General features: G+C 42.6%; 1 protein-coding gene across 5 annotated transcripts in view; it reads right to left on the bottom strand.

Moving 5' to 3' along the window:
* Positions 1–8461: 8461 nt before the first annotated feature.
* ACSL6 (acyl-CoA synthetase long chain family member 6) overlaps positions 8462–24189 on the bottom strand; it is an 87640-nt gene continuing 71912 nt past the window's right edge. For all 5 annotated transcript variants that reach the window (XM_033140067.1, XM_033140066.1, XM_033140071.1 and 2 more), the window contains exons 16-21: positions 23375–23463; positions 21343–21459; positions 20175–20318; positions 19316–19417; positions 16926–16997; positions 8462–9299 (exon numbers count right to left, since the gene is read on the bottom strand). In XM_033140067.1, the coding sequence (XP_032995958.1) occupies positions 9159–9299; positions 16926–16997; positions 19316–19417; positions 20175–20318; positions 21343–21459; positions 23375–23463 (665 nt within the window). In that variant the 3' untranslated portion in view covers positions 8462–9158. The remainder of the gene's footprint in view (positions 9300–16925; positions 16998–19315; positions 19418–20174; positions 20319–21342; positions 21460–23374; positions 23464–24189) is intronic.

Raw genomic sequence — 24189 nt, 5'->3', positions numbered from 1 at the left:
TACTTAGTTTCACTACTTGCAATAATTTTGTATTGTCTCTCTGTGTACTCTCTGGTACAGAGTACCAGCACCTCTTTTTTGGCTGTCCATAGCAGCCATTTTGTGCTGCCACCCACAGCTCAGCGCCCCACTCAGCAATGCTTCCTCTCCATTTCAGTCATCAAGCTATCAATACTAGATCAGTACTTTGGTGGTATGGAGTTGGTGGTTCTCATTAATCTGCAGTGATAATAATAAGTACATGCTTCCACCCTAGTTATTTTCTCTATAGTAAACACCATTTGCTTACTCACTTTACAGTATTTGCGAGATTTCAGGTAAATCTCCCCAGCCATTTACTTCCATATTTTTCTAACTTCTGTCCCTCTTTTCTTTTGCTTTTTTAAAGGTGGTTGTAGCTATTTTGGGAGCTTTTATTGCAATTAGTGCAGTCCTTTTAAGATCAAAGTTCACAGATGTAGTGTCTTGCCTAGAGTGGAATGAGCGTTGTACAGTACCGGTAGTAGTGTGTAACCCCACCAGTCACCATTACCTGGCCACCATGCCTACTACATACAGTATGCCTCTACAATGCCTCTTTCCTCTGGCATTTTTGGAGTTAAAACACCAGCCCATTATACTACACATTGAAGCCAAAGCAGATGAAATGAACAAGGCAGTTGGCAATTTGACCTCGTTTTGGTTTGAAAATAGAGCTCAATCATTTAACTTACAGCACATCCTGCCATAGTGGTATTAAGGGCGGTGGGGGGGAGGCTTTGATGGGCAAAAAATTAAATTCACAAGACATTCATTCCTCTGTCCCTTTCAATCAAAGAGACAGATTTCACATAAATATTTTTGTGGCATAGGAACTCTTATGGGGAAAACAGAAGTCAGGAAAAACTCCCCAGTAGCAGCAGAAACAGTAGGCATTCTAGTTCAGTGGTGGGAGGGGGGATTTTTCCTAACATATCTAACCCTGATCCATTGTGTGCAGACCTCATTGGGGCCATTATCAGGCCAAATTTGTAATTCTACATAAAAACTGCCCCACCCCCACTTATTTTCAGCAGGGCTTACTCCCAGGCAAACGTATATAAGATTGCAGATAGAATCTCACTAGTGCTTGGGTAGCATTAGTTCTAAAGCATCCAAGCTTCCAGCTTTCATTTTGGTAAATTCTACAAAGCAAGAAAAAATCTGTTTTAGCAAAAGCATGTTTACTTTAAAAGAAAACAATGTTCTGTCTATTGTACTAATAATCCCTAGATAAAATATTTCCATAGTTTCCTGTGAGAACCAGTACATCTTTGTCAGATTTCATGCAAAAATAGTATTATTACTTTTAAAGTTTACATTCATGTCATAGTTTATTTACATACAGATCACCAGTTTGTGCTTTTCACAGATGGAAAACAATAGTTTATAATGTTCAAGTTAATTTGTTTCATTCAAAAAAAGAAACCTGTTAAAAGATAGAAGCTGCTTTTTTGATATATGCGTTGACAAGATACAAGATTTTACTGTCATTACCAGCCATGTGCTGCTAAAATATTTGTAAAGAAATTGCAGCTTCTTTTCATGCAGGATATGCTGAAAATCCTCATTTGACTGCAGGGTGGTTTTTAAAATAAATAGGTCCTAATAGTGCTTTTTATTTTGCTTGTATATACTTTTTGGCTCTTTAATATTTTATGGGGAAGACTTTTGTTTTAACAACAGTTATTCATAATGCAAAACTATGTAATATTCTTTTAAACCTGCAGTAATGACTGAATTTTCTTGTATAATTTACTTAGATAGGCCCTGGTTCAGCCCATGGCAGATTTACACATGCAAGTTTATCACTTCGATGAGGTTCCAAAATGAAGAGATGACTTGGTAATAGTCATCTTAAAATACTGTGCATTTCCTTAGTTAAGTTCTAGGAATGTAGAACCAGCTTGCCTCTTCTTATCTGCTCAGGTTCATGGGGCATGACCATTATTCCCAACCTTCCCACCAAAACCTGAGGTGAGCTAGATCGGGCTTCCCCAACCTGGTGCCCTCCAGACATTTTAGACTAGAGCTTCCCTCATCCCTGACCACTGATGGTGCTGGCTGGGGTTGATGGAAATTGTAATCCAAAACATCTGTAGGGCACTAGCTTGAGGAAGTCTGTTCTAGAGCATCTTCCTTTGTTTACCTAAGCACCTGATCTTTGGATGGTCTTGCCTTGCAGAGTAATAACTGGAGATGATCACCATTTTTGTTCCCTTGTCCTCAGAATTCTTTATTTTAATTAAAAATATTTATATGCTAGCCTTCAGGTAAAAAGAGCCGGAAGAAAATACCTAATACAATAAAACTCAGTTTTAAAAAATCAGAAAATCAAATCAACAGAAGTATAATAGTGCATATTAATAACCAGTAGAACCAATAAAATGTCACTTAAAGCAATCTACACTGGACATGTATTAAAATAATAAAAAGGTATTCAACATGTAGCAGAATACATCAGTATGGGGAGGACATTCAACATATGTAGTGCCACAACAGAGAAAGCCCTCTCTCTGCTCACACCTAACTTAAGTGACACAGGGAGGATCTCTTAAAATGATCTCTAGTGGTAATGAAATTTGGGCAGACTTGTATGGGAAAAGGTATCCTTTATGGACCCAGGATCATTGGCCATCTAAGGGTTTAAAGGTGGTCACCTGCAGTTTGAATTGTGTCCAAAGCAGAGGCAGTTAAGATATGTTCCATAAGGCCAATCCCAGTAAGTACTGAGGCAACTGAATTTTGAACTAGCTGAAATTTTTGAGAAATCTTCAGAAGCCTTTGTAATGCACTATAGTAGTAAAAACTGGAGGTTACTAGGGCATAAATGTGGCCGTGCTACCTCTGTTGAGGAGTTGCAACTAGCACATCATCCTTAGCTGGGAATACTGTATACCACAGGTGACACTTAGGCTTCCAGTGATAGTGTTGGATGATTGCTTCCAAACTATGAACCTGATTCCTTAGAGGAAATGAAACTCCACCCAGAACTGGTTCAACAGCACTTCTGTACTCAGACAAACCATTCCCCTCTTTCTTGTCTGGAGCCAATGAATGATCCATACCAATTCAACACCTCCATTGCTTCGTCTGGAAGTGGAGCTCTATGACAGGGGCCGGCAAACTTACCAGGCCTCGGGCCGGTTCCTCCAGCGCTGATCACGCAGAGGGCGGGGGAGCGTGCGCCCACACACATGCTATTTTCGGCGCACTTCCGGGTCGGAGCACCAGAAATAGCTTGTGCGCGTGAGCACAGGCCTCCTCAGATCCAGAGGTGTGCCAGAAATGACGCTTGTGCATCCACACAAGCTATTTCTGGTGCTCTGTCGATCCAGAAGTGGGCAGCTGTGCCATGCCAGTAAGAGCGGGTGGGGGTGGGGTCACCGCGGACCAGATAACTGAGTCCCTCGGGCTGTATCCGGCCCGTGGGCCTTAGTTTGGGGCCCCCTGCTCTATGACATCAGTTTGCTGCCAGCACGTCACTCTTAAATCCCTGAATGGTGTTGCTAAGTTCATGTATGTATTTAAGAAAATAGAAGACAAGATTGAAATGTGGGGACCCCATTGTGTAAATACCACATGGCCCCATAATGCAAATGCCACCTTCTGGAATTGATCGTCAAAGTAGGAGTGGAACCACTGAAGTATAGTACAGTACGTCCAACCTCCAATGGAGAGAGCCAGTCCAGGTAGATACTGGATACCAAATGGTAGCAAAATCCATGAGAGATCCTGGGTCACAATCCCGTGTCCCTTTTCTCAGCATAAATCAGCAGCCAAGGCCATCTTGGTGTTTGACTGAAACAAGATCTGTATCATCAGTATCATCCAAGTGTCAGCAGCAGAACTGTTTAATGGGCTCATAGAATGGGTGTGTAATGAATAGATAAGTCCCATTATTATGTAAGCTGAACTTGCCTTGGTTTAATTCTAGTACTTTTGATGATAAATTGACCTATTATTTTTCACTGTAGTTTGCAATCTGATTCAGAGTATAAACAAAATCCTGGCTTGGCTGGCCAAAGGTTGTTGACTCTGTTTTGACTAGCATGTCATGATGGCCATGAACTCTGATTTTAACTGGTTGGGGTGTTGATCTTTCCTGCTGGCATAACATCATAGCAGGTGTCATTGTGCCAATCTGTTGCCCTCCAGACGTTGATGCACCTCCACTTGAGTACCAGCAAGCACAACCAGTCATCAGAGATGATGGAGCTCATAATCCATCAATACCTGTAGGGCAGCACTTTGTCCACTTCTCATATATTACATAATTTTTTTTAGGATCAGGTACTAGTACAAGTGTACTAGTGTTAATACAAAAACCTCTGATAGGAAATATTATTCCCACAAGCAATAGCCTTTGGTGCGGTAACATTGTAATCCCGTGATTATACTGGTGTAACTGTGTATATTTTAGCTGGTATATGCACATTTTCTGATAAAGGAAAACTTACAATTTATTTAAACCCAGTTCGTTTTCTGATTTATGCTTTCATATGTCTTTCTTTAAGTACTGACAGCTCAGGGTATGCATGTTTACTCGGTAAGGTGTCCTTTTTGTATTCTGGGTACAATGTAGGAACCACATTCATTCATTACAATTATGGCATTATATTTTGCCTTTATAACTTTTAAAAGCACATGGCCATGTGGGCAACCAGCACAGCAGCAACGGGTGCTTCTAATGTACTTGTTTCATAGGTGAGGTAAAAGGGTGATGATTGGGTGGGAATGACTTGTATGATGCTTAACTCAAGTGCTGCCAGGCTCTTAAATGTTGCAGCATGAATGTGGCATAAAGCCAGGAGTAAGTGGCTCTCATGCAACCGTCATATCATATAAGGGGCACCTAAAGTTCAAGGATGCATACTCCCTAGTAGCTGAATCCAGAGGCAGATGTCCATTGCAAACGACAGGCAGATAGCAATCTGTCCCTAGGCCATAGTGTTTGTCCTATTTGCCTAAATGCGGTGTAATACTGTACATCTTGCAATGTTTAGCAAGCATATAGGGCCAATCTCTAGCTTGGCTCCTTTTTCTGCAGCAAACAACAAACTTGTGTGGGTTTGTGGATATTGAACTACATTCACAACTCAGCCAGAAGAGTGGGTGATTGTGATTACTGGGACTTTCCTTATGATGGTTTAAGGAATTGCAATTCCTCAATGAAGGGAAATGCACAATTTTTTTTCTTTTAAGAAAAATATGCTGGATCCAACCAGTGTTAACCATTTTAAGAACTCTTGGTTTCACTGGAAAAGATCTAAGATTTAAGAAAATGCTTGTCTAACTGAAATCAAAGAGAATGAAAAGTGGCTGGATCCTGCCCAACATGTTCCTATGTACTGCTTCAAGTAAAAGTTCAATAAATATCTAAGCAACCTTTGTAGATTGTAAATTGGGGCCATGAGAGAATTTTAGATCCAGTGCCAACTACAAATCCTCAATTTCATATAGACCTACTTTTAATCTGTGGGCCAGCTTTCTCCAGTGTTTATAGCTTAGGGAAGTAAGCATTTAGAAAATCATTCCCAAGCAATGCCTTAAACTGAATGAAAAGCACACACACAACAAACTTGTGTACCTTCCTCCTTCAATGAATATGAAAAGTACGTGGTGTCATTATCTGCTGTAAAATTACAGCCTAGTATTCAAGTGTGGATCTAACAGTGCAGTTTATACATAGCTACTAGAAGTTAGTCCCATTGAGTTCAGTGAGACTTATGCCCAGGCAGTGAAGCTTACTGGTAAATTACTGACTTTAATTCTGCTTTTGCACTGATAGAACTACAAAATGAACCTGGATAATCAGATAAGTTTCAGCATAAAGTGAAATCTTTGTAGCTGGGCTATCAAGAAATCAGAACAGGCATTTGAAAACTACAAAAGAAGTACTTTTTGTAGTGGAAGTACTACCGTACTTCAAAAATGCAATCACTTTTGAAATCTCAAGAGTTTGTTCAGAACAGACATTAATTAACCAGGCTCAGCATAAACACTTGCTTACTAATTCGCTGTCTCTCTAATTTCTAAAAAAATAATAATCTTGCAATCTTAAGTTCACTTTGGTCACTCTTCAACTTGACTGATTTAGCAGCTCCATGTGGATAAATCATTTAACACCATAGTTATTGGTAAGATGATATGGAGATAGTAGGTCTACTTCAGCTCAAAAAAGCCCAAGACTTCTTGATGTCTCATGGATAGTTCAGATGTCCTAAAACCTCCCAGGTTTCCTCATGGAAAAAGTAACATCTAAGCTGATCTTTCCTTATATGAATATATGTGAGCATTGTGGCTCATTAGGGAGCCCCAGATGCAAAAAAGACAACGAGTTACTGCTCCTTGAATAGTGATATATTAGGGGAAATTCAGCAGGTGTCATGCAGACTGCAGCTACTAAAATTCCGTCTTGTATACAAAAAGCCTTCTTTTGAACCTTGCCATCCTATTCACCATCTTTCAGCTTTTCTACTCATGCTGATCTACATCAGAAGCAGCTCCTGTATTAATATGGTCACAAGCTTCTTTCTCCATGCAAGATGTTGTGTGTTGAGAACTTTAGAAAATCTGAACTACATCTGGGGAGACAGTTTCAAGAAAGCCATATAATCTGTTAGCACTGGATTCGGTTCTATGGCTGTGTTCATATACCTATGGCATTTGAACTCAGACTTTCACCTAACCCTGCCACTGCCACCACTGAGGAATAGTGTGCAGGAAGGGGCAACCAAAACAATAAACTCCGTTATAAGGAAAGATCCCAATATTTAGGGCTTTTTAGTTTGGGGAAAAGGCAAACACGCATCCATAACAGAGGTGTATAAAATTATGCATGATATGCAGAAAGTATATATAGAAAAGCTTTTCTTCAATGAAGTTGAATGTTGGAAGTTTCAGGAAATACTACTTTTGTGCATAGTTAAATTGTGGAATTCACTACCATAAGATATTGATGGCCACCAGCTTGGATGACTTTAAAAGAGGGACAAATTCATAGAGGGTAAAGCTATCAGTGGCTACTAGTATTGATAGCTATGACCTACCGCCAGTGTTAGGAATACAAGTAGGGGTGGTGCTGCTACACTCATGTTGAATGATTCCCATGAACACCTGGCAGGCCACTGTAGAAACAGAATGGTGGAGTAGACTGGGTTTAGGTTTGATCCAGCAGAGATATTGTGTCCTCCTATATGTAGGTACTAGTACTAATTATGCCAGGGCTAGGGAACCTGTGGCCCTCCAGATGGTGTTGAACTCCTGAGTCCCATCAGCCTCGCCCAGGATGGTCAACAGTCGGATGTGAATGGAGTTATAGCCCAGCTGCAGGTTCCCCAACCCTTGATTCAAATGACTACTTCAGAGCAGAAGACTATATTTAAGGTAGTCAGATGCAAAAGGAGACATGGCCCCTGCACCTTTAGTAGTTGCATGAGAGAGGGAACTTCAGCAGGTCCTATCAGCTCTGACTACTGGATGTGCTGGCAGACGGGGCGTTGGGTGTCCAGCACCACCTGGTTTGTCCACAGGTTTCCCATCCCTGATCTACATGCAATTCCTGAGCATCATAAGAAGGCTTGTGCAGGTTCTCCAGAGCAAGCATTAGTTTCTCCACTGAAACATGGAATATTTATTTAAGCAAATTTCTAAGGTGTTGGCCTAAAAATATATGGGAAAAGGCTCTTTTTCTGCATTTTAATTTTTATTATTCAGCCAAGTGAATCTCTCTCAAGGGAGTGAAGCCTTTAGTGCTATTTGCTCAGAAGTGCCTGCTATCGGAATGCATGAGAATAAGAGGTGGGGACTTGGGAGTAGATGCAAGCCTGGTGGAAGAAGAAGCTGGGAGAAGCTGCTTTAAAGTCAGACGATGTGGCCAAACAGCTGTTTGTTAAGACTCTGCATCTTCTTTAAATTATTTGAAGCCAGCTCAGTTCTCCTGAAGTGCACTGCTATAAAGTGCTGCAAAGGGAAAGCTCTGACTCAAAATCCTATTCTATTTGAAATCCACTGGGGTGGTGGGGAGTGGAAGTTGCAAAATTATGCAGCATGTTTATACCAACTATCCTTCTGTTTTGCAAGTTGCTGTCAGGTAGCTGCCGCAACACAAGACAGTCAGTTCTTTAAAAGGAGCAGCCCACAGAGATCCCTTGCTAATTTCAGAAACATCCAAGACACAAGAAATACAAAGAATTCCAGGGCCTGTAACATTTCTGACATTTCTGGCAATTACTGGTTAGCATTCACCCAGCATGTGCCACTACACTATATTAAGTAGGCATGAAATCCAAAGCTTTTCCTACTTCCATACATATGAAATCCAAACTCTTCCTCCCTTCTGTTCTTTTCGTGAATGGCTCGCACAAGGTGAATTCAATTTATGTCTTGCAGGGAAAGCATAAGTGCAACCACTTAAAGAACGATTAAACAATTGCAGTTATAAGTTCTACATCAGGGTAACAGATTTATTTCTGGCTTTGAGCATCCAAGAACATTGAGGTAGACCACTAGTCTTTGTCAGATATCTCGCTGAGTGGGACCCTGTTACTTTTAAGAGCTCAGTTGCAGTGAGGAGTTCTTGGTCACATATGCACGCAGTAGCAGCCGAGGGTGAAGCTACACCACACAAAGGAAGGTGCCGTACCATGCTAAGGAAGGTGTGTGCATGATGTGCAACCTGGGAACTGCTTGCTTCTAAAGAGTTCTTAATGGTACCCATCCAGAGAGACATCTGGAAACCCTATCACATTATTGAATCATCCAGGAGCTTAGAGGAGTGTCATACAAAATGGGCAGGTCCAGTCTGCTTTTCCTTCCTGTTTGCTAAGGGATTTCTGTTTATGTTTTTGCAGGTATTAATAACAAAGGTTTCTGTAAAATGCTTTCAGAAGGAGTGGGATTGAAAGTAGCTTAACGGTTGTCCGGTATGTTTTTAAGCAATCTTCAAGAGCATCCATTACAACAAGAGGAACTAGAACTAGATGGTAAAGGAATTACTCAGTGATGGTGTCTTCCGACAACAGAAGGCTCGCGTGGAAGGTCAGATGCTTATTCGTTTCAACTGCGCCCTTTTCACGTTTCGGTATTATCCTAATGTTGCTACAGAGTCCATTATTCTGAAGAACTTTCCCCTGGTGTCAGATGGAGATGCTTGAATAAAGCTCTTCTATCTGTTTCTTGAAAAATTCTCTCAGCTCTGGTCTCCTAGCTTTTAACGTAGGTGTCAACAAACCATTTTGTACAGAGAACATTTCGGAGTGGATGTAAACAGCTTTAACCTATAGGGGAGAAAAACAAGCCAACATGTTTATAAAAATATACTGCAACGTTGAATAAAAGGAAACGGCTGCTTTGATAGCTGTGTTCCAGACATATCACATTGGTTACTGTGTCAAGTATTATTCTGCACACCCACTCCTATGTAGGATGTAATAGCCCAGTGCTAACACCTGCCTACTTTTAAATCCAGCCTTTTAGTTGCAGCAATTCATCAATAATGTCCCTAGCTTTGCCCAATACACTGGCTTTTTGAACAAAAGGACCCCCCCATAGGGCAAAGCATGTGACTTTTACAGCATAAATTATAGTAAGCAGTTACTCTGTAATTTCATTTATCTGACTCATTTGGAAGTTTTGTCGCTTTTTATTTGCTTGGCTTATTATTGAAAGGTGAACAAATTTAGTGTGCAATCCTGTGCATGCTTATTTGAGAATGAGGTAGCTTGCTGCATGGATGAGGTTCTCTGCCTGTTGCTTTGGTATATATCTCCCAGAGACCTTGGAACAGAAATTCTAAATGCCTGAAACATGCTACAGAGAAATAATTTGGCTGTTGTTGTTATCACTTGGCATTTAATGGCAGACACAATGTATCAACAGACTTTTAAAAATACATTTCTGCATCAAAAACAACCTTAAAAAGCTCAATTCTAGGATTGAGACACAATGAGGACATGCTGAGTTCTCTCTGCCTTCTGCAGAAACAACTGGCACTAGGGAAATTAAATTTTAACTATAAAACACTTGACTACCTTTAGCACTGAAAATGAACTGCAGTGCACACTTCAAAGTTTCATGTTGGCAAAATCTTTGCTGCTGCTGTGAAAAATGAGTGAGTGCTAAGCATTACTTCTGGAAGCAGCTTAAGGGTCATTTATGTATTACTTGCATTTTTACAATTAAGGAGTAACACATTAGCCATCCATTTTCTATGATGCAGAAAGCGAGTGCTAAATCATGTGTCAATCCTGAATATAGACCTCATAGGAAACTATGATGTTTAAATGTGCATTTGTTCATTTAAGTGTCATTATAAGAGGTACTGGGTACAATGCAACTTGATTCTTTGTGGCCTCCTAAGGCATCCCTGAGCTAAGAACACGCAAAGTCATTACCCAAGCAACTGGCAGTGACTATAGAGGAAAAGGCTTTGCCCTTAATATCTTCTTTGTACCCATGTTTCCTGCTTGTGATTTTAAGAATTCATTTAGGAGATCTCCCCCCCCCCACCTCACTACACAGTGCTGAAATGCTGCTGGGAAGAGAGGCATATGTGTCCCCCATACTCCCAAGGATTAAATTAGATGAATTGATAGATTAGTATATTTCATCACAGGGAGGTTTACAGCAAGGGGGGGAAAGCAATTTTAAGAGACAGTCAGTTCTCAACATTTTTTAATAGACCAGTTTTTGAAAAATCAGGAAAGCTTTATGTGGAATTAGTTTCTACAGTCTCTATTTTTGTTTAGTGCATGCATTATGACACTGCAAGTGCATTTATTATGCTGTTGCCAAATCTAGTGCACAAATGCAGGTACACTTAGGAATGTATGTCATTATACGAATGTTACAGCTGTTACATTTGTGCTTTTAAAAATAATAGAATCACGACATGACATTATTTTAGATCGTGCTTCTTATGGTAAATGGTGTGTGTGTGCGTGAGAGAGAGAGAGAGAGAGAGAGAGAGAGGAGTACATTATGTCCATTTGTGAACTTCTTCCCTTATTGGAGGTTTGTAGGTCTGCCACAAAAATACCTACGTCAGGAGGAGATTAGTCCATGGATGGGGGACTGTTTTGAATAGTGTTGATATTGGGTCATAAAACCTTTGACCCAAGTAGTGCTGCTGGCCGGCACTGCAATCAATCACCCTTACGATCGTCTCCGACATCAATGGCGCCCAGGCACACTTCTGCTGCGCCCTGAGCGTTCTTCTGTTCAGCAAGAGTTTAGCAGAGTTGAATCGCAGCGACGCATGGCGTTGAGGTCTGCTCCGTGGCGTCGTGAAATAACTTGACAGACGCCAGTGCTACTAAACTAAACTAGGCTTTATTTAGTAGCACACACACACAAGTCCTACAGACTTGAGCTGCATGCTTGCAGCAAACTCACATCTAGCAGTAACGATACACTGAACACAGAGTGAGGCGAAGGGGAAAGTGAAACCAAACCTCCCCTTTTTCTAGACAAAGGAAAGTGCCCGTATCACAGTGGGCAAGGCTAAACTCCCAGGATCAGAACGCCTCTTGCATCATTAACTCTATGATGCCCAGAAAACCTGACACCCCCTCTCGTTCGCAATCCTGGGTAAACATATATGCATTTCATTCAACATTTAACCCATCACAGAAACCTTCGTGTTTCTGGAAACTCAAGGGCTTTGTGAATCCATCGGCAAGATTCATTTCGCTAGGACAGTATTTCAGCTTGACCACATTTGTCCTAACGCTCTCATGCACATTTTTGAACCGAATATCCAGGTGTTTGGTTCGAGCGTTGAATTGGCCGGATTCAGCCAGCTTCAGGCATGGCTGGTTATCCTCCCATATGGTGATGGGTAGGTAACACTTCTCACACAATTCCTGCACTAGGCACTTGTAGAATTCAAGCTCTCGACACATTTCTGAAAGAGCACTGAACTCTGCCTCAGTTGATGATAGAGCAATTAAACTCTGCTTTTTTGATCTCCAGCCAATTACAGAACCTCCAAATTTTACCACTATTCCAGAAATTGACTTTCTGTCTGAGCCGCAAGCCCAATCAGCATCCACCCAACATTGAAGCTGTTCATCACCTTGGGCTGTCAGTGTGAGGCTAAACTCTTTGGTCTCTTGCAAATATCTAAGAACTCTTTTGACCCCATTCCATGCCATCACACTGGGCTTTGCTGCCTCTTGGCTCAGCAGATTAACTGCAAAAGCAATATCGGGCCTGCTCCACTGCGAGAGATAGAGCAGGCTTCCCAGAGCAGATTGATATACCTCTTGGTTCTCAAACTCTTTTTTTTCAACAGATTGGTTATCAGTTACAAAACTCGTCTCCATTGGTGTCCTTGCACCTTTGCAGTCTGCCATATTGAATTTCCTGAGTAACTGATCAATCTTTGCGCTCTGGTTCAACACAAAACTGCCATCTTGGTCTCTGTGAATCTGAACCCCTAGATACATGTTCACAGGACCCAACTCCTTGAGTTTGAAGTGCTGCCTCAGCTTACTTGCAAACTCCTGCACCTGTTTGTTTGTGTTGGCCACTAGTACAATGTCGTCGACAAAGATCAGGGCCAATTCTTGTTGCTGACCTGTCCCTTTTATGTACAAACAGTTGTCCGCATGGCTTTTCCTGAAGCCTAGCTTCTCCAGCGCTTGGTCGAGACACTGATTCCAGTTTCTCGCGGACTGTTTGAGACCATAAATGGAGCGGTGTAGCCTCCATACGAGACCTGGCCTGTCGCCCTCAAAACCCGGAGGAGGTAGCATATAAATTTCCTCCTGCAGCGGTGCATTTAAGTAGGCGACATCAATGTCAAAATGAGCAGCTTCTGCGCCTCTCTGCGCTGCTATAGCAAGAAGCAATCTCATTGTTTCACTACGGGACGTGGGTGCATAGACTTGTGAGTAATGCACTCCTGGCCTCTGACTGAAACCTCTTGCCACCAATCTAGCCTTATATTGTGGCTCTCCACTTCCAGTGGGTTTCAATCTATAGACCCAGCGACAGCTCACAGCTTGCTGTCCAGCTGGCAGAGTTGTCAGCGTGAAAACTCCAAGAGATTTCATGGCACTAAGTTCTTTCTCCATTGCTTGTTGCCACTTGCTGGATTCTGCCTGAGGTAATCTCTGCACCTCAGCGAAACTTTCCGGTTCGCAGTGAGCAAAACCAGCCCAAACATTTGTGGCTTGGAACCTGTCAGGAGGTTTCCCCTTTGTAGTGCGCTTGGAACGCCGTGGCACCACCGGTGACTCGCCCCCTGACCCAGACGTGCTAGACTCAGCCTGGGAGTCCCTGGCGTCTGGTGAACCACCAAGCGACCTACTGCGCTTGCTATGTCCCCCTGGACTGGGCTTCCCTGTTGGAGACCTTGGAGACCTACCTCGCTTGCTTCTCCTAGCTACTTCTGGAGATGTGGGTGCACTCCTTGGTTCTGTCTTCACCTGTCTCTTTGGGATTGCCCCCTCTGACACTGCACCCTGGTCGTGTTCGGGAATGCGGCCCGAAACACCAGCAGGTTGACCACCTTCTGCACGACTAGCTGATGTAACTGGCTGATCTTCATAGTCAAGATCGCTGAACGGATCTGTGAGCACCTCAGGATTTCCGTGAATCCTTTTCCAGCCTTGCTGCTCACAAAACTCAGCGCTCCTGCTGATTATGACTCGTGAACGATCGCCATCTGGGAAAGCAAATCTCCAGGCTTTCGAACCTGTCTCGTAGCCACAGAAAATCAACTTTTGCGATCTTGGACTGCCCTTTCTACGTAAATGTTTGGGGATAAGAACCCAAGCTTTTGCCCCGAAAGTCCGAAAATAGTGGACCTTGGGCTTCTTTCCATAAAGTAGAAAGTAGGGCGTGGTCCCTATCACGGAACTGTATGTCCTGTTAAGAGTGTGGCAGACAGTTCTCCAGGCTTCAGCCCAATAGCATCTTGGCAAGCCTGAATCAAACAAGAGAGCATCTACTGCCTCCTGCATTGTTCTATTCCTCCTCTCAGAAACACCATTCTCTTGAGGAGAATAAGGAGCAGTTTTTCTATGCTTGATACCTTTGGCACGAAAGAAATCCTGCAGCTTAGATGCAGTAAATTCTGTGCCTCGGTCTGTCTGAAACGCTTTCACGCGGGTTCCAAATTCCACCTCTACTGCTTTCACCCATTCTATAATCTCCTTCGCTGTTTGCCCCTTGTCTTTGAGCGTGAAAATCCATCCTGCTCGACTAAAATCATCAGTGAGACAAAGAACATAGCGAGAATTACCCATGCTTGGCACCCCCATCGGACCACAGAGATCCGCATGCACAAGCTCGAAAGCTTGCTTGGTCACCCTATCAGATGATGGGTAGCTGCAAGAATGCACTTTGGCTCTTTTACAAGCTCTACAGTCTAGAAACTTGGAGCACTCCTTCATTTTACAACCATCAGTGCACTCTACCTGCTTGCGCACGTATTTCCAATTCACGTGCGAGAATCTGCGATGCCATAAATGCAAACACTGATCATGCGTGGGTAAGTTGGCATACTGAGCTTGAGTCTCCTCAGAGATGCCATTACTTGTTTCAGCACCCTGCGCCCTCTCTGTGGCGCTGTTGTCAGTTTCCAGCATATACACCCCATCATGGCCTTTCACCTGGACCAATTGTTTCCCATCTTTGGAGATGGTGCATACCTGGTTGCCAAAACTGACCAGATAACCTGCATTGTCTAAAGCTGAAACAGAAAGTAAACCAAATTTCATACCATCTAAAACATACACATCAATATCATCATTAAGACAAGGCATGAACATAACACCAGTTTTGGTAACAGGTCTTGTGGTTGAATCAGCCAGAGTGACTGCAGTTGCATCTTGGATCGGCCTGCAGTTCCGCAACTGGCTGCTAGGTGGCGCTAGATGTCTCCCCGCACCACTGTCTATAAGCCAACGCAGCTTGGGGGTAGCAACTGTCTTTCCAACCAAAGCATATGCAGCTGCTTTGCAGTGGGCTCCAGCCCCTCCTCTGCTTGCTCTGGAAGGTCCTCTTCTCCCACGACGTGGTCTTCCTTTCATCTCCCGGTTGCCATGGAAACCATCTTTGAAGTCAGCCTGATCGCAGTCTGCCTGAAGATGGTTATCAGAATTGCACAGATAACAACGCTTAGCTGCAAAAGCTTTAACAGAGCTCTCAGCGTTTTCTCCACTCCTGGGCTTAGGCAAAAAGCAACCCCCCTTAACAGCTTTCCCTTTCTCTCTCTGCCTCCGGTCCTGTTCGTCCTGCAGCCTCCCAGTAACATAGTCCAGATTCAACTGGCTTGCAGGCATGGACTCCAGCGTTAGGGAAAGAGTCTCATAACTGGGGTCTAGTGAGCTCAAAAGGATATAGACCTTTTGTTCCTCTGAGAAAGGAACATTCAGCTGTCTCAACTTGTTGAAGAGTGCCAGCATTTTGGCCACATGTTGACGCACACAGCCTCCTTCTTGCAAACGTAACTCAAACAGCTGTCTAGTTGTATGAAGTTTGGCACCAGCTGACGTTCTTTGAAATACACGCTTAAGACACTCCCAAATTTGGTGGGCATTAGTGGCAGCGTCTATGTGCACCATCAGCTCTTCCTCTATGCCCATGACTATGTGAGCAGTAGCCCTCTGGTCTTTCTTAAGTGCTGCAGCAGCTTCAGCAGCAGGGGCTTGAACTGGTGGGCTCTGAGTACAAGTCCAAAGGTCTTTAGCAATCAGAAAAATCTCCATTTTCTTGGCCCAATCTTGCCAATTCCTCCCATCCAACCTTGGAAAGGGTGGCACGAAACTCTCATGGGACTGCGCCATCTCCCCCCTGGGGCTTGAGGTAACTCACGTGGCTGCAAACTCAGCACTCGCCTCTCAGCTCCCAGCTCCGGAAAACGGCTTCTCTTCACCAGCGAGGTTTCCCTGCTTTGTGCCTCAAAAGCATGGCACAAAACAGTCCTCCAGCTGGGCTATCGGCTGCCGGCCCCGCAGACATGCAGACCTCCCGTCCTGGCAATCAATCTCCTCAGGACGCCTCGCCATCAAAGCGTAGCTTCTTGGCAATAAAGCAATTAAGCCATTAAGCCATCCATAACCTGTTTTGAATAGTGTTGATATTGGGTCATAAAACCTTTGACCCAAGTAGTGCTGCTGGCCGGCACTGCAATCAATCACCCTTACGATCGTCTCCGACATCAATGGCGCCCAGGCACACTTCTGCTGCGCCCTGAGCGTTCTTCTGTTCAGCAAGAGTTTAGCAGAGTTGAATCGCAGCGACGCATGGCGTTGAGGTCTGCTCCGTGGCGTCGTGAAATAACTTGACAGACGCCAGTGCTACTAAACTAAACTAGGCTTTATTTAGTAGCACACACACACAAGTCCTACAGACTTGAGCTGCATGCTTGCAGCAAACTCACATCTAGCAGTAACGATACACTGAACACAGAGTGAGGCGAAGGGGAAAGTGAAACCAAACCTCCCCTTTTTCTAGACAAAGGAAAGTGCCCGTATCACAGTGGGCAAGGCTAAACTCCCAGGATCAGAACGCCTCTTGCATCATTAACTCTATGATGCCCAGAAAACCTGACAGGGACAAACACAACAGCTGTATTTTCCAGGTCAGCTACAAGAATGGTAATTAAGCTGACTTTCCAGTACTGCTCTCAGTTTGAATGGAATGGTGTTTCAAATATTTCATCATTTTATCTATCATAGAGAGACCTTCTTTAACATTACCTTTCATGCATTCATAAATGGACAAGGATAGTTTTATTTCATAGAATACACATTTGAGTACTGAACCACAAAGAATAAGCGAGGCATTGGGGCTTTTATATAAGGCATGCTAAAATCCCTGCTATTCAATCACAAAGAAAAAGCTCATCTGCATCTAGTAATCAAAAGCTATCATCAGCATTTAGTATTTACCTGTTCAAACGAATGAAGTCCACTCTCTTTCCCTAACTCCACCATATCTTCCATTATTGCTTTTTTGAGCTCCTAAGTAAGAACATATGAGAGCATTTACAGCCAGGAAGTCCTGTTCAAATACATGTTCCAATATTTAAATAATTATTTATTTTGCTCTCTATTGACAATTAACTTTTCAAAGAAGCAGAGGGTGAAATGTGATTATACTGTGTAGGACAAGGATGGGAAATATCAGGCAGGGGGATGAATTGTGCCCCCCCTGACCTCTTTGTCTGGACCTTGGAACTCTCCTCAAGTCACACCCTTCACATGCCAAGCTTTGCACTCTGAATACGCCCAGCTGGAACGTGTCTTTGAACTCTGATATGGGGAGGATAGAGGCAGGGTGCTTGAGTGTTTGTACAAACTAGCTTATTGTACATAAGGTAAAATTTACATTTGTTGCTCCACCCATTTTTGGCCACTACTGACAAGTGGCCCTTGCAAGTTTGTTCAGAAGGTTATGTGGCCCTCAGCTTGAAAAACATTGCTCATCCCTAAGAAATTCTGGTCCTGTAATCTTCATGCAGAAGTGTCTGAAATACCTCCTTGATTTAAATTTCCCAAGCACGGAAACATATGTTTGCAGGACAAAGACTTAAATTCTTATTCTGGCATGTTGTCTTGGAACTTTTTCTTAGAGCTCTGAGCTCTCACTTTCCTCTTTGCATTTAAAATTAAAGTACGAAGGAGTTCAGTGACTGAAACTGTATCTTATAACGCTGGTTCCAAAATAGTAGATTCCATTCCATTCCATGGAAAACAGTAGCTGCAACATCCCTACACCTTACACTGCTGCCCTTTTCAATGTTATTTATCTAATGCTGTCAATATGAATTGCATTTTGCACAGAATGTCAGGTCCCAGCCCTGATCAGCTGGCAATCTAAAGAGAAAGTGCTTACAGTCTACTTCCTTAGTGTTCTAATAACCAAGTCCCTGGATTATAGCGTAGGCATCTACTCAGAAGTAAGTCCTACTGAGTTCAGTGGAACTTACTCCCAGGTAAGCAGGGATAGGATTACAGCCTTATTTCTTGAACATCCCAAGAACGTTGCCAGGATTTACTTTTGCTACTCCTGACACCTAGCTGCTCTACATATTTCTATCCCCTTACTCAAGTGATGGTAGCCCATCTGGCTTTGTCACACAGGAGTGGGGAATTAATTAATTATTCAGATACATAGGAGCGTAGGAACTGCTTTATAATGAGTTGGGCTATTTGTCTATCTAGTTCAAAATAGCCTACACTGACTTATAACAGTTCTGCAGTGTTTCACACATGGGGTCTTTCAATCCCTGAAACATCGAGGCAGTGTTGAGAATCTTGATCCCTTTTTGCAGGCAGTACATATGTCTACCACTGAGCTATGGGCCTTCGCTTATGGCTTCAACCAAAGGTAAATGTGCTGGAACACCCATAGAAGAAATAAAACCTGCTCTTTAGTAGCTTTGCTGTCCTCTTTCTGGAACATTACTGCAATCTTTATCTAGTCTAGGCAACAGCAGAGAAATCACATGATTTGGCACTGGCTCAGACATTCCAAGCCCAAAAAACAAAATGAAACAAAAGCATATCTCACTGTGCAAAAAATTACATGTCATCTTGTAGCAATGGAACAGTACTGATAAAGAAAGTGGAAAAAACCCAAGATGTTATACTAGCTCCTGTTATAGGACAGAGCTTTGCTTATCTAATGGAATCTTTCTAACAGATGTCCCAGTCTCTTAACACAGTAATCACCTAGCTACTTAGAGCCAGAATTACACATTATGTTAAAAGCAGTTTTAACTACTGTGCTTTGGACTTGGCGGTGCCTTTCTTCATGAAAAAGAAGCTGTGGGGGATCCTGACCAGGATTAAAACACCTTTTCCCTTTTTGCCTGAAACTATCCAAAGTGGTAAATATGTCCTTTGGGGGCATCATTATTATTAGCAGGAAAACAGGGCATGTTAATTTCCCTCCTCCCGTGCTGTGGATCTGATTTTTTCTAAAGAAAAAGTCACAGTCAGATCTAAACACATTAGCTGAACTGTTTTAATTCAGCCATTCCCATCCTGGTGCTCTTCTGACCATTGGCCATGCTGGCTAGAGCTGCTGGGAGTCTGGAGTCCAAAACATCTTGGGGGCAACAGGATATGGAAGGCTGCTTTTAATGTAACATTGAAGTTGGCCTTTCAGCTTATCATATTGCATCATTCGCCATAAGTCTCTTTCAGTGCATTGGCAAATTCTGATCTACCAATTAGAATTATAATCTATGTTTCTCTGTTCACACACACACACCCCAAATTGGCACTGAATTGCATGTTAATAATGCACAGGAACATGTACATAAGCAATTTACCGCATTTTTACAGATCTCTGCAAAAGTTCCATCAAAGCCTCTTTTCTTGGCCCAGGCTGGCATGATTTCAGCATCAGGTACAACAATTCCCACCAGGAAGGCCTGCAACGATACAGATAAAATTGGGGGCAGTATTTGTGACACAGCAAACACATCTTGATCCCTTGAATTTTGCTGTGCTTTCTTATCTTAGCTTCCTAAATAAGAGTGCTTATCAAGTTCTTTGCCCTTTGCCCCCATTCTTCAAACAATGATACAGCAACTTCTGCTTATCACAAGAGTCAGAGCACTGTGTGTGTGTGTGTGTGTGTGTTTTCTCAGCAGTGGAGGTTCAGAGCAGAGCTATATTCTCTTAACTTTTGATAATGGCTTCCATATAAATAGTTCCGCAGTAAGGTTTCTCCCACTTCTCCACAGTCCTTCAGCTCTTCCAGTTCCATCAGGAGGCTGGCCCCAAATGTTACAAAATCTGCATGTGGGTGTGTTGCTTGACTCCGCTTATGCAGTTGTTTCCTTATTGATCTATACAGACTTTATAGAGTATGCAGGTCAATCAATGTTCACTAATGACCACTGCTCCAAAAAGTTTGCTACATGTCCCAGAATGCCTCGTGCCTGGGACATCAGTGAGCAAATGCTGTGCTCCTCTCATTAAACTATGTATCTAGCTGCTGAACTTACCTGCTCAGCAGGTAACAGACACCAACATCTTGTATCCATTTTGAACATTATTAAATGGAATAAAGATGACACCTTGCCTGTTCCTAAATACAATGCCCCCCAACCCAGGAAACAATACAAAATGGTATAAAAGGCATGACCACATTTCAAGGAATGTTTAGGAAATAGATAGTGTTACCTGTAAACTATCTCCATGCACATATATCTGGGCGACAGGCTCGCTGCGAATGTAGATATTCTCAATTTTCTCTGGTGCAATGTATTCTCCCTGAGCCAGTTTAAATATATGCTTTTTCCGATCAATTATTTTAAGTGTACCATTCTGTGAGTAAAAAATAACATAAGAATGTAAGAGTCTGGCTGCTGGATCAGGCCTAAGGCCAATTCAGTCCAGCATCCGATCTCCCATAGGGCCCAGTCAGATGCCCAAGGGAAGCCTGCAAGTGGGGACATGCTTATGCAGCAGCAAGTAATCACGTAGAGCTAGGGAAAAATGAGATTGCATTGCCTGCAACTCAGCTCCAATCTACTGGGTCCCTTCTGAGCAGCAGAATTGAAACAGATTTCAAATTTCTCAGACTGGCCAAAGAAGCTAAGGTCAAATATCTATGAAACCTAACAGAAAGTGGCAAGCCCAGGCATAGCAGAGCCATGGGCAGGGAGGGAGTTAGATATAACATTAATCACAACACAAAGAACATTTGTGTTGGGATTTATATAGGCTACAACTATAGGTGTCAGCAGGTTTTGGGGTAGGCATTGGGTGGGTATCCTGAACTCAACCAGCCCCACTGCTGGCTGATGACTGGCAGGGTTGATCAAAGTTATGGGTCACCCTGTGATATGTATCATATCCAGGCAGACCCCAAAATCACCATTTGGGGTGGTATAGCCCATTAGCTCCCAAGCTAGGCATCAGAATAATGAGTACCTCCCCCAGGCTCCCATTAAGGGGATACCCTGTGACCATGGAGCAGGGGAGGGTCCTCCACCCCCACCCACATAGACTGAGGATCCAACCCAACGCCTTATCCACCAGTAAGTTGTGACAATTGCTATGAGGTAGCCCATAAACCCATGAAATAAGGCTGGGGGAGGGTTGGAATCTGAAGGGAACTGATGTTGGGAGCTGAACCCTGATGTAGTTCTGGCATATACTCACAGCACACAGACACTTGTGTTTCAGTATTGTGCCATCTATAATTTTTATCCACCACTATAATCATGATCTGACGTACACATCAATGTCTAATTCACTTATTCCTTTGGTCAGAGGGGCTACTCTGGAAAATTTATGCTTGTAAACCTGCAATCTTAGTGTGCAAAGTTAGCATTTCAGTACATACGTGCAACCACTTCCCGACATCCCCAGTATGAAGCCATCCGTCCTTGTCTAAAGCTTCCGTGGTTTTCTCTCTATCTTTCAGGTAGCCCTTGAAAACGTTTGGACCTTTCACACAAATCTGCAAGAGATAGATCTGCTGGTACACTGCAGGGTAGACATCTTTTTTTTTTTTTAAAGAGAGACTTAGGCCAATTGTTATAACTTCACACAAATGATGAATATATAGGTAAAAAGTCTTCAAGAACCTCAACTTATGGGTTAGACTGAGCCACACAAGGAACTCTTATTTTATAATCACATGCCACTGAATAGTGGCATAACCCTTTTATGGGGAGGGGAGGGCCAACCACACAAATATACAGTTGGCACCACTGATACAGGGTGGGAGACTTTCAGGAAGCTGGACCTTTTATTTCTAGAAGCACAGCTGTTTGCCTATGAGGACTCTGTGCCAACAATGAGTAGATTGGGTCATGTGTAATGCTTCCTGTGTGAAGGTTTTCTGTTCTATCTGAGCAAAGACCAGCCTGAGCCAACACAAGATACTGTTAGATGCACAACAGGCAAGATGGTGGCATCATTTGCAACTTATGATGTTTTGTAATATTTGGGTTTATTTACAAATTTATGCAACTACCTGGGCTGTATTTTGGAGAGGCTATATCAAGATGGTTGTTTTATTATTATTTTTAATGCTTATCCCCCCATTATATCCTGTAACAATGATGCACGAGAAATCTGCAACTTTTTGCTTTGTTGTTGTTGTTTATTGTACTGTAGTTTGCAAAATAAAATTATGTATTAAATAAATATATGCAAGTTAAGCATAGGTGGAGGCAGACAGCTTAACATTCAACAAAGCCAGTCCATTGTTCCCATACCAGATTGCTAGAGAAAGACACCTTTTTTCCTCCTCAGCTGCTGTTAACTTACAGCTCCAAGCTTTCTCTGTCTCCAAAACTCAAGTTGCTCTTCTGTTTCTTTCTCGCATGCACATATTTTGCTTATACCATCCTCAGCTGGGTGTGAAATGTGTGTTGCCATATCAGGCTTGCAGAGTCTTGTAGAAGACTTAAGAAATGCCTCATGGCATAAGCTTTCATAGTCCACAATAACTTAAGCCCTAAGACTATGAAGGTTTATGCTATAACTTATTTGTCGGACTTTCAGGTGCCACTCTTCATTGTCGTTCCCCCCCCATCCCCCGCAATTCAAATTATTCCAGAGAGAACCAAGAAACCATATTTTAATGATTAACCGTTTTTTGTTCAAAACCAAACTGTGCTTCCCCTTTATCACATACACAGCCCAACATGACAACAACAACAAAAATCCACCAACGGCATACAAATCAATATGGCTAACCTGATCCAAACACCCAACTTACACATGAAAACAAAGCTCACCACAGCCAATCACAAACGAACAACCACACTCTAGGCCAACCCCAACCTCTCTCACCACCAAAGGAACACAATAATAATAATAATAATGATAATACCAAACTGTGCTCCTGCATTCCTTCAGAGCAAATCCACAGTAATAGTCCTTTTCACAGTAATCAGAAAGCAGCCTCACAACAATACTAATCCTGGCCAGCAGGACAAGATGAATGTATGCTCCACTGCTACCATCTTACTCCAAGGATGCTGTGTATATTTCATTGTGCCTGTTTCCCTTTAGCTGTTCATCCTAAACTAGGCTTCTAAGGAGTTATGTCATGAATCTTGTCCCTTCCCAGCTCCTGTCAGTTCCAGGAATTCTTGCTACTACCCTGCATCAAGTTTGGATCATCAATACTGAAATGAAAGAATGAGACCCAGTGCCCAACTTGCTCACTTGCCTTCCTGAGCACCAGAGCAAACGCCTTCTGCACCTGAGCTTGTTGGTCATGTCCTCGAGAAATATATATATATCTTTGCACCCTTCTATCTCCGGTAAAGGAGTGACAGATCTTGCCTCTGGAAAATGGTTCATTGGCTTTTTTAAACTACAAGTGAGACAGCAAAGAGTTCAGGAAGAGTGCATGTTACCTCTCCTTCTCCTTTAGAAGAAAAGTAATTTAGTTCTTCAACATCCACCAGCTTGATTAAATTACAGGGCAAAGGTGCTCCAACATGACCTGCAAATCACAGAGAGATGATAGTTTTTAAAGTTGTAAGGTACCATAGAGGTCATCTAGGCCAACAACCTGCCCAGTGCAGGATCTAATCCCTTGGCATAGATTTATGAAAGTGACAGTGCAGTTCACAGTGCTCTCTGGTGAAGGAGACTGCTCTGCAATCGAGTCACTGGCTTCTTGCCAAGGAGACATTCGTCTTTAAAAAATAATAATAAAGTATAACAAAAGTAAAATGACTACAGCAGATTATTATCATAAAAGTATCTGAACATTGCTGAAGATGCAGTTTTATTGCTAGTCTAGTGAAAAATAATAATTGTAATTAGGAGTGAGGGGAAAGAGCACATAAAGCCCAGAGCTCATCTCTTTCTAAGGACAATCCAAGGGAGGAAACAAAATCCAAACAGGGCCGCAGATTATAGTAAGTCACAGAAGCTGGGATCTAAAGAAATGATATATGCATACTGATAAGTAGCATTTGTTTAGGCTGAGCACAGCTGTTGTTTCAGTGAGAAAATGGTTTTTAAAGCTGCTTGCCTTTTTGGCAGTGAAAAATGCTGAGCCCAAAGCTGCAAAGTATACCACGATTACACATGTCATTCTCCTGCATGCACATACATGGCATCTTAGGATTCTGACCTAATTGTTTTCAAGCTTAAATAAGCTACCGGTAATTAAACTTGCATTCTAAAACAGAATTCCTTGAAGGACTGTCTTATTCCTTAT

Source organism: Lacerta agilis, chromosome 2, assembly GCF_009819535.1.
Source record: "Lacerta agilis isolate rLacAgi1 chromosome 2, rLacAgi1.pri, whole genome shotgun sequence".
In the NCBI taxonomy this organism is placed as follows: domain Eukaryota; kingdom Metazoa; phylum Chordata; class Lepidosauria; order Squamata; family Lacertidae; genus Lacerta; species Lacerta agilis.
This window is presented reverse-complemented; position numbering and strand designations above follow the sequence as displayed.